The following is a 16,379-nucleotide window of genomic DNA, read 5'->3' as shown; positions in this document are numbered from 1 at the left end:
TGTATGTATATATATATATATATATATATATATATGTGTGTGTGTGTGTGTGTGTGTGTGTGTGTGTGTATATATACATTAAATTACAATAAATTGGTAACATTTACAGTATTTTGAAGGTATTTTGCATAACATTTTTGTTCAACGCAGACATTCTGTGGTAAGAAGTTTGATCATTTTTGTAAAAAATGAATGAGTTTGTGCTTCAGCTCAAAAAAATCTAACACTGAAAAATGAGTTAAAATAAAACACAAAATATCCTGATGAATGCTCAATAATCCAGGTAGAAAAATCTAAAAAAGTTAAGTCTGGTCCTCTGGACATTCACTACGAGAAGGTGCTATTTATAAGACTGAGTTGAATACAGCACCTCAGACTGAAGAAGTCTTTCGGATGAAAGACGAAACGTTTCTACTTTTTTTGTTTGTTTTGTTTTGTTTTTGAATGTCCAGAGGACCAGATTTTACTTTTTTAGAAAACACAATACAGTTGTTGCACAACAGTTTGTTTTATGTTTTTTACCAAACTATTTTGCAGTAGAAGTTGATTAATTTGTTCACATCATCTTTATTAGACCTTGTTCAGCCAGAGAAGATAAGTCTGTTTGCTCTATAAGTGCTGTAGGGTTCAAATCATTTCACAAGCTCACTAGTTCTTCCTTCCATTTTATCCTTGTATGATGTCCCGATTGAGTTTGTCAATTCCTATAAATATTTGGGTATCTTGGTCGACTCGCATCTCTCTTTTAAGCTTCAGGTGGAAAACTTGGTAAGGAAACTGAAAGTTAAACTGGGTTTCTTTTTCAGAAACAGATCCTGTCTAACTCTGAATGCTAGGAAACAACTTGTAACTGAGACTTTCCTTCCCTTCATTGACTACGGTGACATTATTTACATGAACGCCTACTGTCTATCATGGTGCACTAAGATTCATAACTGGCTGTTACTACCGTTCCCATCACTGCACCCTGTATTCACTGGTTAACTGGTCATCATTAACTTCACACAGACTCTCTCACTGGTACATTTTCATCTTTAAATCACTTCTTGGTCTGCTGCCTTCATACATCTCCTACATGTTTCAGCATGAGTGCAGCTACAGCGTGCGCTCTCAGGACATTATTACCTGCAGTGTTCCCTCAGTGAGGACTGAACTAGGCAAAAGGGCCTTATACTCCACTCCTGTTTCCTGGAATATCTTACAAAAAGATCTGAAGCTCTCGACCTTGACCTCTCTAAATGTCTTTAAACATCTGTTAAGTTCATCGGAAAACCCAATGTAGACATGTTTCTGTTTTTAGTTTTCTATATCGCATTACAGGCTGTCATTATGTGTTTTTGTTTTTGTTGTGGTTTATATTCATGTTGGTATAAATGGTAAATATTCTCAGTGAGGTTCATAGTATTCACAATTTTATTTTTAACTCTTAATCTGAATACCCACGAATAAATCCAATTCAAGATGGCCTCCACGGTCAACTGGCCTTGAACCTGCTCTAAGAGTATGAGATTGTGCCTAATTTATTTTTCAAGGTTTGACCAAAATAGATACATTTCATTTTTTTGTTTGTTTTTTTCAGCGTAAAATAATCTCAGTTTAAATCTGTGAAAGGTAGTGGGCCACAAGGTGGATCAAAACACAAGATAATTGTCTCTGCACGCTTGTTTTCTGTTTTATTGAACACTGTAAATACACAACGTGGGCGCTCCGCTCACATGATGATGTTCTTACATTTATCATCCCTGTCACGTCTCATCTGTCACCTGATACAGCTTGTAAACAAATGTCCTGCAATGAAAACACCCCAGCAGCAGCTTCTACATACTGTAGGATCTGTTCAGCTGCAGTTTTACTGGAAATTGAAAAAAAAATTATACTACTTTTGTGCCCTTATTAAATCCTGCAGTTCTGAGAAACTGTTTTGAAAAGAGAATATTCAAAATAATATGTATGTAATGCTGTCAGCTCATGTTGAAGGATGAACTCATTGCACCGTTCCCCACATGTTTAATAAGGACGTGCAGCTTCTTTTATGAGACTCTCGCAAGTCTTCTGACCTAAAAACAGATCATCTTCTACGATCTCAAACCCTTATGACATTATCGTTTTAACTTTGTGCATCACCCACAGAAATATACTGATTCATACAACATGACCATCTCTGATCTTACCACATCATCAAGGGAAATAAAACGTGAATCTCATAATCCTCACCGAGCAATAAAATCAAAAGACATGGTGGTGCCATCTGAGTGGCTCATCTTCTCTAAGCATCTCCAGTAAAGAAAGAAGAGTTTTTGTTTAATTCCTCTGTTTGTTTTTTTTAAGTTTAGTTGGTTTTGAAATAGAACTAAGTGTGAAAAGACAATGACTCTTTATTGAAATATTTCTGTAAAAGCACTGAACTATTGTTCAGCTCTGAGGCTCAGCAAAGAACATAACATGAATCTAAAAAAAACAAAAAAGTCCATGCTCAATAATCAATAATAATAATTAAACATGAATCTGTTCATTCTCATCTTTATGAAAAAAACTATATCTGGCAGCTTCATACCTAGCATGAATCACTCTCACCAAAAAGCACCTAACAGCTGTTTTCACTATAATTATTAAAATAATGTAGTTAAATAAATGAGTCAAAATGATGGAAACTAATGTGCTGACTAACAGTAGTCCAAAGAAGTGGTGCAGGCGGATAGAGCACAACACAACCTGTTGACAGGATGAAAAGCAGGTTGCTATTGCAGAAAGAATGATGAAATGACACCTAAAGAGGAGGCAACTGTAAATAAACACATTTAGAATGAATTTGGTCAATTAAGATTCTGCCAGTTCACCATGGAGTAAAACACTTTATTTAGGGATGCTGTTTATCATTTCAAAGTACAGTGAAATGACTCACATTCTCATGAGATTCATGAGACTTGGCTCTGATTTTTGATCCACAAGCTAAGATTCATCAAACCAGACCAGAACAAAAGTCCATCATTGATTTTGTGTGACCACTGGATGAGCAGTTGACCAACTGACCACCAGTCCACGCCTTCCCAACGGGGAGCCCAGTCTGATAGAGACGGATAGCTGCCAGGCCCTGCCAGGCAGCAGTGTGTCAAAAATATGCACACTATTTCCTTATAGCAAAGTGTTTTATAGATATTTGGTCTTGTTAATATTTGCATTTCGCCATTCATTCAACCTTTATTTAGACAAGTAAATCCCATTGAGCCTCGAGGACTCATTTACAAGAGAGACCTGATTTCAACAAAGAATGATGAAAACAATGGACAACAGCGACAACAATAAACAGTTATAAAAAGTCATAATTTTTTTTCTTTTTTTTTTTACAAATAGGATGGCTAAAAAAAAGAAAAGTAACAAAAAACAGCTAGATTCTAAGGCGAATGTAGAAAACTAAAAACAGGAACATGTCTGCATTGGTCCCTGCCAGGAGTCCAACAGATTCTTAAAGCCACTTAGAGAGGTCAAGGTCGAGAGCTTCAGATCTTTTTGTAAGATATTCCAGGAAACAGGAGCGGAGTAGGAGAAGGCCCTTTTGCCTAGTTCAGTCCTCACTGAGAGAACACTGCAGGTAATAATGTCCTGAGAGCACACGCTGTAGCTGCAATCACGCAGACATGTAGGAGGAGATGTATGAAGGCAGCAGACCAAGAAGTAGTTTAAAGATGAAAATGTACCAGTGGGAGAGTCTGCGTGAAGTTAATGGTGTCCAGTTAACCAGTGAATACAGGGTGCAATGGTGGGTACGATAATCACAGCCAGTTATGAATCTTAGTGCACCATGATAGACAGCATTCAACATCTGCAGGGTTCTTGTAGGAGCGTTCATGTAAATAATGTCACCGTAATCAATGGAGGGAAGGAATGTCACAGATACAAGGCGTTTCCTAGCATTCAGAGTTAGACAGGATCTGTTTCTGAAAAAGAAACCCAGTTTAACTTTCAGTTTCTTTACCAAGTTTTCCACATGGAGCTTAAAAGAGAGATACGAGTCGACCAAGATACCCAAATATTTATAGGAATCAACAAACTCAATCGGGACATCATTTGAGGATAAAATCAGAGGAAGAACTGCTGGGACCAACTTCCTATTTGAAAAAAGCATCCCTTTGGGTTTGTCAGCATTTAGGACAATTTTGAGGTGGAACAAATCTGTCTGGATGATGTTGAAAGCAGATTTCAAAAGCTGGAAAACCTTATCAACTGTTTTAGACAATAAACAACTGTGTCGTCAGCATAGAAATGTACGGATGCATCAGCGATTTTTTTTACAAACATTACGTATGTAGATTTTTTATAGATTGTAAAGAGGGTGGGTCCTAAGACTGAGCCTTGTGGTAAACCATTGTTGACTGTTAAATAACTGGAGGAAGTACCATTATGTTGAACACATTGCCTCCAGTCTGAGCGATTGTTAGAGAACCAACCAATGGTGTGATCTGAGAAACCAATTTCTGAGAGCTTATGACACAAGATGTTATGATCCACAGTGTCAAAAGATTTAGGCAGGTCTAAGAAAAGTGCAGCACAATAATCCTTAGCATCCAGTGCTTCAACAACATCATTAAGAACCTTCAGTGAAGCATTGGTTGTGCTGTGTTGTTTCCTGAAACCAGATTGATGGCGAGGTAAGATATTAAATGAGTCCAGGTAATTTTTGATTTGAGAGTTTATCAGTTTTTTTAGAACCTTGGCTAAAATGCAGAGTTTAGAGATTGGCCGATAGTTGTTCAGTGAGGTGGGGTCACCTCCCTTCAGTAAAGGAAAAACAAAAGCTGTTTTCCAAGCATCTGGAATGGAGTTTTGTCTTATGGAGAGATTGAAGATGTGGGTCACAGGGACTGTGGTGATAGGAGCAGCCAGCCTTACGAAATAAGGTGGAAGTTCATCTGGACCTGCAGATTTTTTAGGATCAAGACCTTTTAACAGTTTATTAACCTCACTTACTGAGAACGGAGAAAAGGAGAAGGTGTGATTAACTGAGGATTGACTAGTAGGAGGGATTTGATTTGTAGAAGTTTGGTTATTAGAGGAAGTGGCTGATTTTCCATTAGTAACTGTGTCAAATAAAAAACTAGAAGCAACAAAATGTTTGTTGAAACAGTTCAGGATCCCGTGCTTATTTGACACAGGAACAGAGTTAATGAGAAGTTGTGATGAGAGATCAGATGATTGGGGGGCGCCTGAGAGATTTGATGGTTTTCCAGAATCTGTTGGGGTCATTTAGATTTTTGGAGGTCTGAGATAAGAAATAGTTGTGTTTTGCTGCTTTGATGACAGTTGTGCATTTATTCTTCATCTGTCAAAAACTCAACCAATCAATGTCTGAGTCAGATTTTCTCGCTGCAGCCCAAAGATGATCTCTCCTGTGCAGGAGGTCAGGTAGCTCAGGAGTAAACTCATGCCTTTATTCTGAACTGATGAAAAGGAGCATGTTTGTTCACAAAATAAATGAAACTATTATGAAAATAGTTCCAAGCGGAGTTCACGTCATCAGTTAATAGAATACGATGCCAGTCAAAGTGAGACAGATCCCAGAGGAATGACTGTTCACAAAAACATTTCAGATCCCTTTTTTGAATTAATCTGGGCTTAGAAGGTGGAAGTTTAATATCTCTCAGAGTCGCTCACACAATGATCACTCAAAATGTTAGCAAATACGCCTGTACCAGGGAATTTGTGAGGCATATTTGTTAGAAACAGGTCTAAGATGGAGGACTTTTCAGGATGGTTTTTGTTTAGTCTAGTGGGAGAGTCAATGAATTGGGTTAGACTGAGAGACAGGCAACATTCCTTGAATTTATCACAGAGGGGGGTCGACTTATCCCAGTCAATGTTGAAATCTCCTGCCAAAATAGCTCTTTGAATTTTAAATTACCAAGAAATTCCATCAGGGAGGACAGAGCCTCAGGTGTTGCTGAAGGGGGACAATAACAACACACTACAGATAATATCTGGCCTCCATTCAAAGTGATGTTTACAGGTAAGGCATGATGTGGATGAGAGACGAAACGTTTCTACACTTTTTTTTTTTGCTTTGTTTTGTTTTTTGTTTTTTTGAATGTCCAGAGGACCAGATTGAACTTTCTTGGATCTGATGTAAATAGCGACTCCACCCCCCGCCCCCTTTTTTTGACGATCACAGCGGTAGATTTTAAAACCATTGATTACCAGGTCATTGTTCAATACAGATTTGTTGAGCCAGGTTTCAGAGAAGAAGATTACATCTGCCCCAGAAGAACTGATCAGAATTCTCAAGGCACCAAGTTTTCTCAGAAGGCTACATGCAGAAAATTAAGTCCTGACATGTTTTTAAAGTCATTTGGTGTCCTATAAATAGTGGGGGGTCCAGGGTTGGGCTGAATCCCTGAGAGTAGTAACAACATTATTATCAGACATTTTCTTGAGTTTTTCGTGACTGATGTGTAATTACAAGAGTTAACAGTGTGACAATTAGCCCCCATAATAGAACCATGAGAAACATTAATAAAGACGCGATCATTCAGAACCCAAAAACAGTGAAAGTTGCAGTGATGGGCAGATCCTAGTGTATTAACAAGATTCAGTGACTCCAGATAGTCTGAGATCTGAAAATAATGACAATAATATGAATGGTGCAGAAAAGTCTCAGACCATAAAACGTCACAAATCAAATGGGCAAACAAATCCGACGAGGTGGCCCAACTGCAGTTTGAATTGGGCAGAAGGGGGCTCCGGCCCCCCTGTGAAGATGGATGGATGCTCCCATGAGAAACAGAAGCTAGGTCCAGAACCAACAGGCAGAAACAGATAATTTGCAGCAAATAGCAGAGCAAGCTGCCAGAAAATCCTCCTGAAATGAAAGGCATGGTCCTAGCTCGTTTCAGGTCAACGGGGGACAACAGCATGATCCGGAATAAAATTAATTATTTTCCAGGTGAGTTTGGGTGGAGGCCTGCAGGAACTCCAATGCAAACTCTGAACTTTTCTCGAGCACCACGCAGCGCTGCTCCTCCGCTTCTCTGCACGTCACCTCCGCACACGACAGCACGAGAGGCACCCCCAGTGAAAACTACGAGACTGACAGGAGAGGCTGAGGCTGAAGTCGTCACTGGTCCGGTCCGGTTCTGCTCTGGTCCGGTTCCGGCAGAGCTTAAAAACATCAGAGCATCTCCTCCAAGTGAACACAGCGATTCCACAGAGGTGGACAGTCCTTGGTTAAAAGTAACGGGCTGCTCACTGAGGCTGAGACCGGCTCTGTTAAAGACGAAGTCCCCCACAGCCACCTTGGTTCAGTTCTGGTCCTGTTTGGGGGACACAGGTACACTTCCCCCACACCAATTAAGACACCACGAGGCCAGTCCAGAAGAAAACCAGCGAAATACCACCCGGCGATTCTCGTCGGAACCAGGTAGAACCACAAAGGTCCAGATGAGAAGTTCGTTGGGGTCCAGAGAGAGAGAAAAAACACCGGACCTTCGTGTGACGACTCCCCAGCTCGAGGGGTCACCTGGCCAGCAGGGTGCTCTCAGAGTGACCGGTGGGGTGGGAGCGGCCGGTCCTGGACCAAAATATATTTTTTGGACGGTCCCGTCCGGCTTTCTGAGTCACTGAACACCTAATTCGATTGGAAGGAGGACCAACTTTAGTCCGGTTCGAAAAACGGGTCAGTTTGATGATAAAAGACTGCAGAGAAGCCGGAGGGAGCTGCCGTCCATCAGCTTGCCAGAAGTGAAGTGATGTGCCATCATGTGCCATGATGTGAATCATGATAAGGACCCTCCTTTTCTGATTTTAATCTCCTTCAACTTGTGTGAATTCATAAATCTGTAGGTTTTCTTACATCATCAACACATCAGTCTCTTCCCATCATTGACATGAAAGGCGGTGGATGACATCCATTTCTTCTAGGAATGCTAGACCTTTGATTTTAGCTGAATTCATCCTGTCTCCTCTGACCTTGTTTCTTGAGCTAAGTGTGCTCCAATGCCTGGCTCTGAATATTTCTAACAAGGTTGAGTCAGGTCCTCTGCACAGACCTGGCTCAACCTTGTTAGATTTATCTACTTGGATTATTGAGCATGGATCAGGACAAAATGTACTTTAATGTACATTTAAATTTTACATTTACATTCTGATGTAGGAACTTACCTGAATGAACGGGAATAAAAGGCCCACCGCAAAGTTTGACAGCCAGTTCACTGAGCCAGCAATCATGAAGGCAGCAGGTCGGTAGGACTGTTCAAACAGTTCCCCAGTCAGGACAAATGGGATGCCACCTGATGAGGAGAAAAAGTTACATGAACCTTAGATAGAAAGAAAATGTGCTGACAGGACAGATACTTACAGATTTAGTCTGAGAAACAAACAAGCTCCTCTGTAGCGGACTAAGATGTTTTCATTGTTTGCTTCTACTCTGTGCAAAGTTTTAACAATTTTACATTCTCTTTGGGCTTTTAATGTCCTGTCCTATATTTAGTGGGTTTACTTGTTGGCTTTTTGTATAAAATCAAGTTTCACATAAAACATCCACACTGATTTGAACCACTAATCAGAATCAAAATCAGAATAAGCTTTATTATTATTATACCGAAATACAGTGAGAATATGTCCATACAGTCGAAAGATGGGAGGAGTGCCACGATTTAAGACATCTACCAGCAAGCACTTTTATAACACATATGCATTTGATGTTAAGACAGTGAGATTTGTCCATGCACTTTCAGAAAGGCCACCGTTCTGATGACGTTGTCCAGCCAGCAGTTCTGATAAGCCTGCACAGAAGTTCTCTCGGGGGGAAGGGGGGATGGACAAATCTTTTTTCCTAGTTACCTATGTCCCAGGAGAAATTTGATAGTCGGCTCGTATCCGAGGCCAAACGAGGGAGTCGGATTCAGATAAGCCACAATCGTTGATTTTCTTAGGCAGACTGTTTTTTTCTTGTCAACAAATTAACAAGTCTGAATTAAAGAACAAATATCTTTAGTTGGGCAGCACGGTGGCGCAACTGGTAGAGCTGCTGCCTCTCAGCGAGCAGGTCCTTGGTTCAAACCCCGATCCAGGGGCCTTCTGGGTGGAGTTTGCATGTTCTCTCGGTGCATGCGTGGGTTTTCTCCGGGCACTCCGGTTTCCTCCCACAGACCAAAAACATGCATGTTAGGCTGATTGGTAACTCTAAATTGTCCCTAGGTGTGAGTGAGAGAGTGAATGGTTTTTTGTCTCGTTTGTCTCTATGTGGCCCTGTGATGGACTTGCGACCCGTCCAGGGTGTATCCCGCCCCTCGCACAGTGATTGCTGGACATGGGCACCAGCGACCCCCGTGACCCAAAGTGGAATAAGCGGATAAAGAAAATGGATGGATGGATGTTTTGAGTGGTGTTTGAACACTGATGCAGACCCAAACATCCTCTCCTGTTGTAATCTGTGCACTCACGTTTTACTTGTTTAGTGGCAGAATGTTGCTGCTGGAGGAATCCAATTACAGGTGGAGCACTCCAACCGGTGGACTATTTCTGAAAATGACTTATTAATGATGGAAATCTCTTTGATATATGGCCCACACTTCAATCAAGTTATGGACTTTGAAGGTGCTATTAAGATGGTTTGCCAACTATCAATAAACAGCAGAAGAAGACACAGTGCATCGGGAAAGTATTCACAGCGCTTCACTTTGTCCACATTTTGTTACGTTACAGCTTTATTCCAAATTGTTTTATTTAAACTTTTTATTTAACCTTTATTTATACAGTATTCCTGAGCCTTTAGATAATCAACTTCATTCTTATCCATCCAAAGACCACTTTAGGTAGATTCTGTCTTAATCCAGGTAGAACTCAACAACAAATTTTGTTAGATTTTTAGAGTTGTGCTGTTAAACAAAAAGGCTAAGTGTACTTTTGTGTAAAATTTGAAACTGTTTTTGTATCAAATAAAAAATAATAAAAGCTTGGAAAAGATCTTGAGATTTTCAAACAGCTGAACAAAACAAACTGCACTTGTCCACAGGATGGATAAACATTTCTGTGACAAAAATAAAGAGTGTGTTTCTCACTGGATAGTCTTTTCACTGTCATGTCAGGGTTTTAAGGGGAGCTTGATTGAGGTTTGTTTGGAGCTTGGGGTGCAGGCTTTTAATCTTTTTCTTATGTCAGACAGGATTAACTCTGGTTTGAGATGGTGTCAAGGTGACAAGGCCCCAACATCAGGAGCTAAAAACAAGGCTCAACAGCTCACCATCCATCTATCCTCTATTTAAAATAAAATGTCAACGTTTTGTCTGAGAATTATGCAGTTCTGCTCTGTATTTGTGGGAGAAAATAATGTATTATTTACAAATAGATTGTGCTTGCTGTAATAAAATACAACAGTGTGGAGCTAAAATAGCTGCTATCCAACACCCAGCAGTGCAGCTAAAGAAGTAAATGGTTTAATTTTGATGGTTAGATTATTACATTGTCATTGGATTACCTCAGTCAGCTCAGTTGTTTGTATGTAAATGCAGCAGATGAAGCATTGGATACAATGATTTAATAATGGATTATTCAGTCTGCTGGTCGTCCTTGCATTCTGTCACCCAGTTCCATTATTCCCCCCATTCATTTTGTAACTCTCTCTAAATTACAACTTGAGAAAAGAAGAATTATTTGCGTCTCGTAATAAATGTCGATTACGTAGATATTTGTGTGTGTGTATGTGTGTGTGTGTGTGTGTGGGGGGGGGGGTTGTGCATTGGTAAATGTATGATGTATAGTATAAACGCCCACTGAGTGGTCAGTAAGACCAGAAAATCCATTCATCCATTATCTTCACCCACCGCTTCCTTTCTGGGTCACTGAGGTCAGTGGTACGCATGTCTAGCAGTCACTGCACGAGGGGTGGGGGACGACATGTACATAATGCAAGTCCACAACAGGGACACACAGAGACAAACAAGACAAACAACCATTCACTCTCTCACTCACACCTAGGGACAATTTAGAGTTACCAATGAGTCTAACATGCATGTTTTTGGTCTGTGGGAGGAAACCGGAGTACCCGGAGAAAACCCACGCATGCACCGAGAGAACATGCAAACTCCACCCAGAAAGACCCTCAGCCAGGATTCGATCCGGCGACCTGCTGACTGAGAGCTCAAACAACTGTGCCACCATGCCGCCCAAGACCAGAAAAACATTATATAAATGCAGTCTGTTTGATTCTGCTCAGTGTCACGTGGAGCTGGTGTTTCTTTCCAGTCGTCAAGGAGTGAGAGGCAGGCAGCACCCTGGACAGAGCAGCAGTCCAACACACACACCGTTGTTTGGTCATCACTCAATGAAAAGCTGACTTCTTTGCTGAGGCAGCTTTTTAAACAGCTCAGAGTAGACAAACCTTTCTCATTCTTCACAGCCAAACTGTCTAATCATCCATCCATCCATCCATCCATCCATCCATTATCTTCTGCTTATCCAGGGTCAGGTCGCGGGGGTAGCAACCTAATAGGGAGCCCCAGACTTCCCTCACCCCAGCCACTTGGTCCAGCTCCTCTGGGGGAATCCCAAGGTCTTCCCAGGCCAGCCAAGAAACATAGTCCCTCCATCGTGTCCTGGGTCTTCCTCTGGGTCTCCTCCTGGTGGGACGTGTCTGGAACACCTCACCAGGGAGGCGTCCAGAAGACATTCTAACCAGATGCACGAGCCACCTCAACTGGCTCCTCTCGACGTGGAGACGCAGTGGCTCTACTCTAAGTCCCTCCCGGATGGCTGAGATTTTCACCCTATCTCTAAGGGAGAGCCCAGACACCCTGCAGAGAAAACTCATTTTGGCCACTTGTATCTGCAATCTCGTTCTTTTGGTCACAACTGTATAATCAGATTTTTTTATTTTTTTATTATGCTACAAAACATAATGAAATATTTCTATATGCTTGACTCTGTAACTGACTGCTGGATATGGTCAAGAATCAGAAATGTTTACTTAATATGTTGAAAATGGATTATATTATTTATACAAGTTATCTCTTATCTGTATTGTTGTCTGGCTGCTTCTAAATAGCCACCGACCTCTAATATTATTAATGTAGGAGTGACGATATTGTTTGTGTTGTGCAAATTCACTATCAAATGGTATTTCAAAGCACTTTTAGGAAGCTAGAAGATAAAAGCTACTTTGTAGATAAAGGAAGATGGATATTGCACATTTTAAAATGCTAAAGCAATTGGTATGTATTGCTATGGCTGTATTCATGATCTCATTGTTACTGACATAAGATAATAACTGAGTAATGTGTAGGTGATCTGCCTTAATGTTGTTTTTCAAAAACATCACTGATGACATCAGTTGAGGTTATAAAAATTTGAATCTGTGCATCTAGACCTCTCAACAACTTATTTGTTGTCACTGGGTTGTTTTTGTGCTGACAGTTAATGAGCCACAAATCACAGAGGCATTTTGAGCTGAACATGAAAAGGTATGGCTCGCAGAAAGGCTTTCTATCCTCTTGGAATTAATTGCTTGTGTGAATAAACTGGACTGTTATTTGAACAAGATGCTGTTTAACAATTTTGACCAGCTGATTAAAAGTGATTGTGTGTCTTCATGCATGCACAGAGTCAATCAGATTGCACACAGCAACTTTCTGCATAGTAAAGGCTCATCATTTCATTATGACAATATATATTAGCATTTTAGCTTTGATGATTGGTAATAAACAGATTATATGCACCAACCAACCATCCATCCATCCATCCATCCATCCATTCATCCATTCATCCATGAAAATGGAGTCAGTGTCAGGGGGTTAAACAATGAACGGCCCACAAAAACAGATGCATTTCCTATTATCATTATTATACCATGCTATGAAGTATTGCTTCAGATTTTGAAATCAGCCAAAAAAAGCCACAACAATATCAGTTTTATGACTAAATCAATCTGCCTAATGTGTTCAAAGCTTACCTATAAAGATTAGGTCACAAAGTGACAGCAGCTGATAAATTTCTTTCATTTTTCACTCTGTAACAAAGTTCAAAGCCAATATTGTTGTAATTTACACAGTCTCTCTCTGAGCGTTCTTCATACATTGTTAGCATCAATCACATTGGGCATGCTACTAGCCAAAAAAAGTTCCAAGTTAGATGTTGAATCTGTTTCACACAATGTGCAGGAAATAGTGTGTTTGTGTTGTGTGAAAATTTGCTTCTACCATTTTTAATGAACTTCTTTGGACTTTATTGAGTAAAATATGATAAATTGCAGCCCGGCTGGCTCGTTAAATTGAAGTTAGTCTCATAGCCAACAAAGTTCAGTGAAGTCATCTGAACAGTTTCTTTTTTTTTTTTGTTGAGATGTTTTGTCCTTCATCTAAAGGACTTCATCAGTCTGAGGAGCCAGAACAAACTTAGTCCCACAAGCAGCACACTCACATACTGGACCAACCAGTTTGCTGGTGATAAGATGGTTTCTGGGGCCTGCCCTTTCCCCCCATCAACTCCTCTGAGGCAGCCATAGCCAAAGTGGTTCAAAACATCAAAGTTCATGCTCAGTAATCCAGGTTAAAAAAAAATCCAACAAAGTTAAATCAGGTCATCTGGACAGTTTGTTAGGACTAAGTTTGGGGCAAAGTTTGTTGTGGCTACTCAAACTGGTGAAGTCCTTTGGATGAAGGATGAAACATCTCAACCAAAAAAAAAAAAAAAAGAAAGAAAGAAAGAAACTGTCCAAATGACCTGACTGAATATTGTTGGATTATTTACCTGGATTGTTGAGCATGAACTTTGATGTATAGTATCATAGCTCATTTTCCAAATATTTAAGTTAGTATTGATTTGTAGGTGACAATGTCACTAATATTGTTGCAAAGAATATTTTTGGTCTCATAACTAAGACTTTTGAATTATGAGTACAGCAACTAGTCAGGTGTCTTCAAAACCATTGTGTGTTCTGGTCTCAAATTGATGAGCTGAGCTCAGGGATTGTACACTAATTGGACAGTTTTTTGTTGTTTGGTCAGCATTTGTTTGGAAAAGCCTCAAAGAAAGTGCACTGGGCTGAATAATGTGGGATAAAGGTAAGCAATTTCCCCAACAGGAAAACACCGTAGCACCCAGTCACTGATGAGCATACAGGGCATTAACATAAACAAAAACTTCACAAGTAGCTTAGTTTGAAAAACACGTTACACCAAAGGCATACAAAATCCTCTTAGCTGTAGATTTCATGAAATATATGCAACATAAAAAAGTTGTGTTTCTAATGCATTTTGTATACTAAAATCCCTTTATAAATACATCCACCCACCCATCCATCCATTATCTTTACCCGCTTCTTCCTTTTCGAGTTGTGGGGGTCACTGGTGCCCATGTCCAGCTATCACTGTGTGAGAGGCGGAGTACACCCTGGACAGGTCGCAAGTCCATCACAGGGACACATAGAGACAAACGAGACAAACAACCCTCTCACTCACACCTAGGGACAATTTAGAGTTACCAATCAGCCTAACATGCATGTTTTTGGTCTGTGGGAGGAAACCAGAGTACCCAGAGAAAACCCACGCATGCACGGAGAAAACATACAAACTCCACCCAGAAAGGCCCTCGGACCGGGATTTGAACCGGGGACCTGCTCGCTAGGACCTGGCATCCACATACCTGTATGCAAGAGTTTGGATCTTAGGAGGTTAAGATGGAAGCGATTTGTGAGAATAGTGGGCCACTTGCAGCTTTGGGACTCGCCAGCATGTTGGGGACAACCTTGGAGGGAGCTAATAAGCCCAGACCAGTGGAATGCCTACAAATCTGGCCATTTTGGATTAAAAGTACCAGCAGAACTCAAGGCTAATGAGAAACAACAGTCTGCCTGAAAAAAATCAAGAACTGTGACTTGTCTGAATCTGACTCCCCCGTCTGGCCTCGAAGCAAGCTGACATCAAATTTCTCCTGGGATACTTGTAAACAAAGAAAGCTCTGTCTATCAATCACAACCAAACACCCCCCCCCCCCACACACACACCCCCCGAGAACTTCTGTGAATGCTTATTAGAACTGTACTGACTCACCAACATCTTAACAGGATTATGGTACTATTTGGAAGTGCTTCACAAATCTCACAGTTTTGTCGGCAAATGTGTCTATAAATGTGCTTGCTGCAAGGACGTCAGAAGCAATCGTAATGTGGTGGGGACACAACGATGTGTGTAGGTGTGTGCGTGCGCGCATGTGTGCGCACGTGCGCGCACACGCGCACGTGCGCGTAAAGAAGTGTACACTAGTGTAAAAAAAAAGAGCATTTCCCCTAGATTTCCTTTAATTCCACACATTTAAAGCATGTTTCTCACCAAGTTTGTGTAAATTCAGCTGAGGGTTTTAAAGACATTTTAACATTAATACACTTTAATAAAGAGCATCAGGTCAGCATTATTTGTGTTTATAGAGAAATTAAAAACATCACTACTGGACTTTTTTACTTGTGTTCAACATTACTCATCTAAATGATGTTTCTCATGAACCTTGAGGACAATAAGGTGTGAGGTTTTAAAAACATTTCAACTTTAATGCACCTGAACGCACAGCGTCTCTTACACTTGCAGCGTCTGACAGCGTCACAGTTACTGCTAAGCTAAGATGCTACAGACGTAGCTCCTGTCAAGCATCCTCCTAACCATGTATATAAGTTTATGATCAACCCCCCTGGTCAACAACTGCCTGCACTAAGCTCGCTAAACTGGCGAGCGAGCAACACAGAGGTGTCTCCATCTCCTCCACCTGTGCGTGTTTTCTGCTGAAGCAGGATACTCAGCAGCTGCTGCCTGCACAGTTTCTGCTCTGTGTGTAGAGTTGGAGGTAACCTGGAAAACCTGGAGTGGAGTTTTAGTGGCCTGAGTATTCTCCTATTCAAGTGGAATGGATTTGTTCACGAAGAAAAGGAAACTGTGCCACCTGAACTAATGTTTCATAGTAAAAGTGGGGCGGTCCAAATGAACGATTTTGAATGTGGGGGGACATGCCCCCTTCACATACAATGGTTGCGACACCTATGGCTTGCTGGTAGAGTTTTTTGATGACTTAAATCGTGTCCTGATAAGGACAAGGTGTGAAGAGCTCTTTTTTGTAATACCACTATCCTCTCCTCATGGCCTTTTCCCCTTTTCTTATCTAAAAGAATTAGGGGCCGCACTCTTAGAAGCAGCAGCAACGTGCACTCTGTCCATCTTTCAGATGATTGTATGAACATAATCTCACTGTATTTTAGTACAATGATGATAAAGTTTATTCTGATTCTGATATATCACAACGTCGAACTGAGAAGCTACAAATGTGACAAGGTTGTAACAACCTTGGCATGGAGGCTGCACAGCGGCAGAAAGAAAAGCTTTGCAGAGAGTGGTGAAGGCTGCACAGAAATC

General features: G+C 40.8%; 1 protein-coding gene across 1 annotated transcript in view; it reads right to left on the bottom strand.

The window, feature by feature from the left end:
• slc2a9l2 (solute carrier family 2 member 9, like 2) overlaps positions 1 to 16,379 on the bottom strand; it is a 221,143-nt gene that overhangs the window by 67,290 nt on the left and 137,474 nt on the right. The window contains exon 13 of the mRNA XM_037679110.1: positions 8,149 to 8,276. Coding sequence (XP_037535038.1) covers positions 8,149 to 8,276 — 128 coding nt within the window. The remainder of the gene's footprint in view (positions 1 to 8,148; positions 8,277 to 16,379) is intronic.

The sequence above is a fragment of the Nematolebias whitei genome, chromosome 7 (genome assembly GCF_014905685.2).
Source record: "Nematolebias whitei isolate Nwh7 chromosome 7, NemWhi1, whole genome shotgun sequence".
In the NCBI taxonomy this organism is placed as follows: Eukaryota; Metazoa; Chordata; class Actinopteri; order Cyprinodontiformes; family Rivulidae; genus Nematolebias; species Nematolebias whitei.
This window is presented reverse-complemented; position numbering and strand designations above follow the sequence as displayed.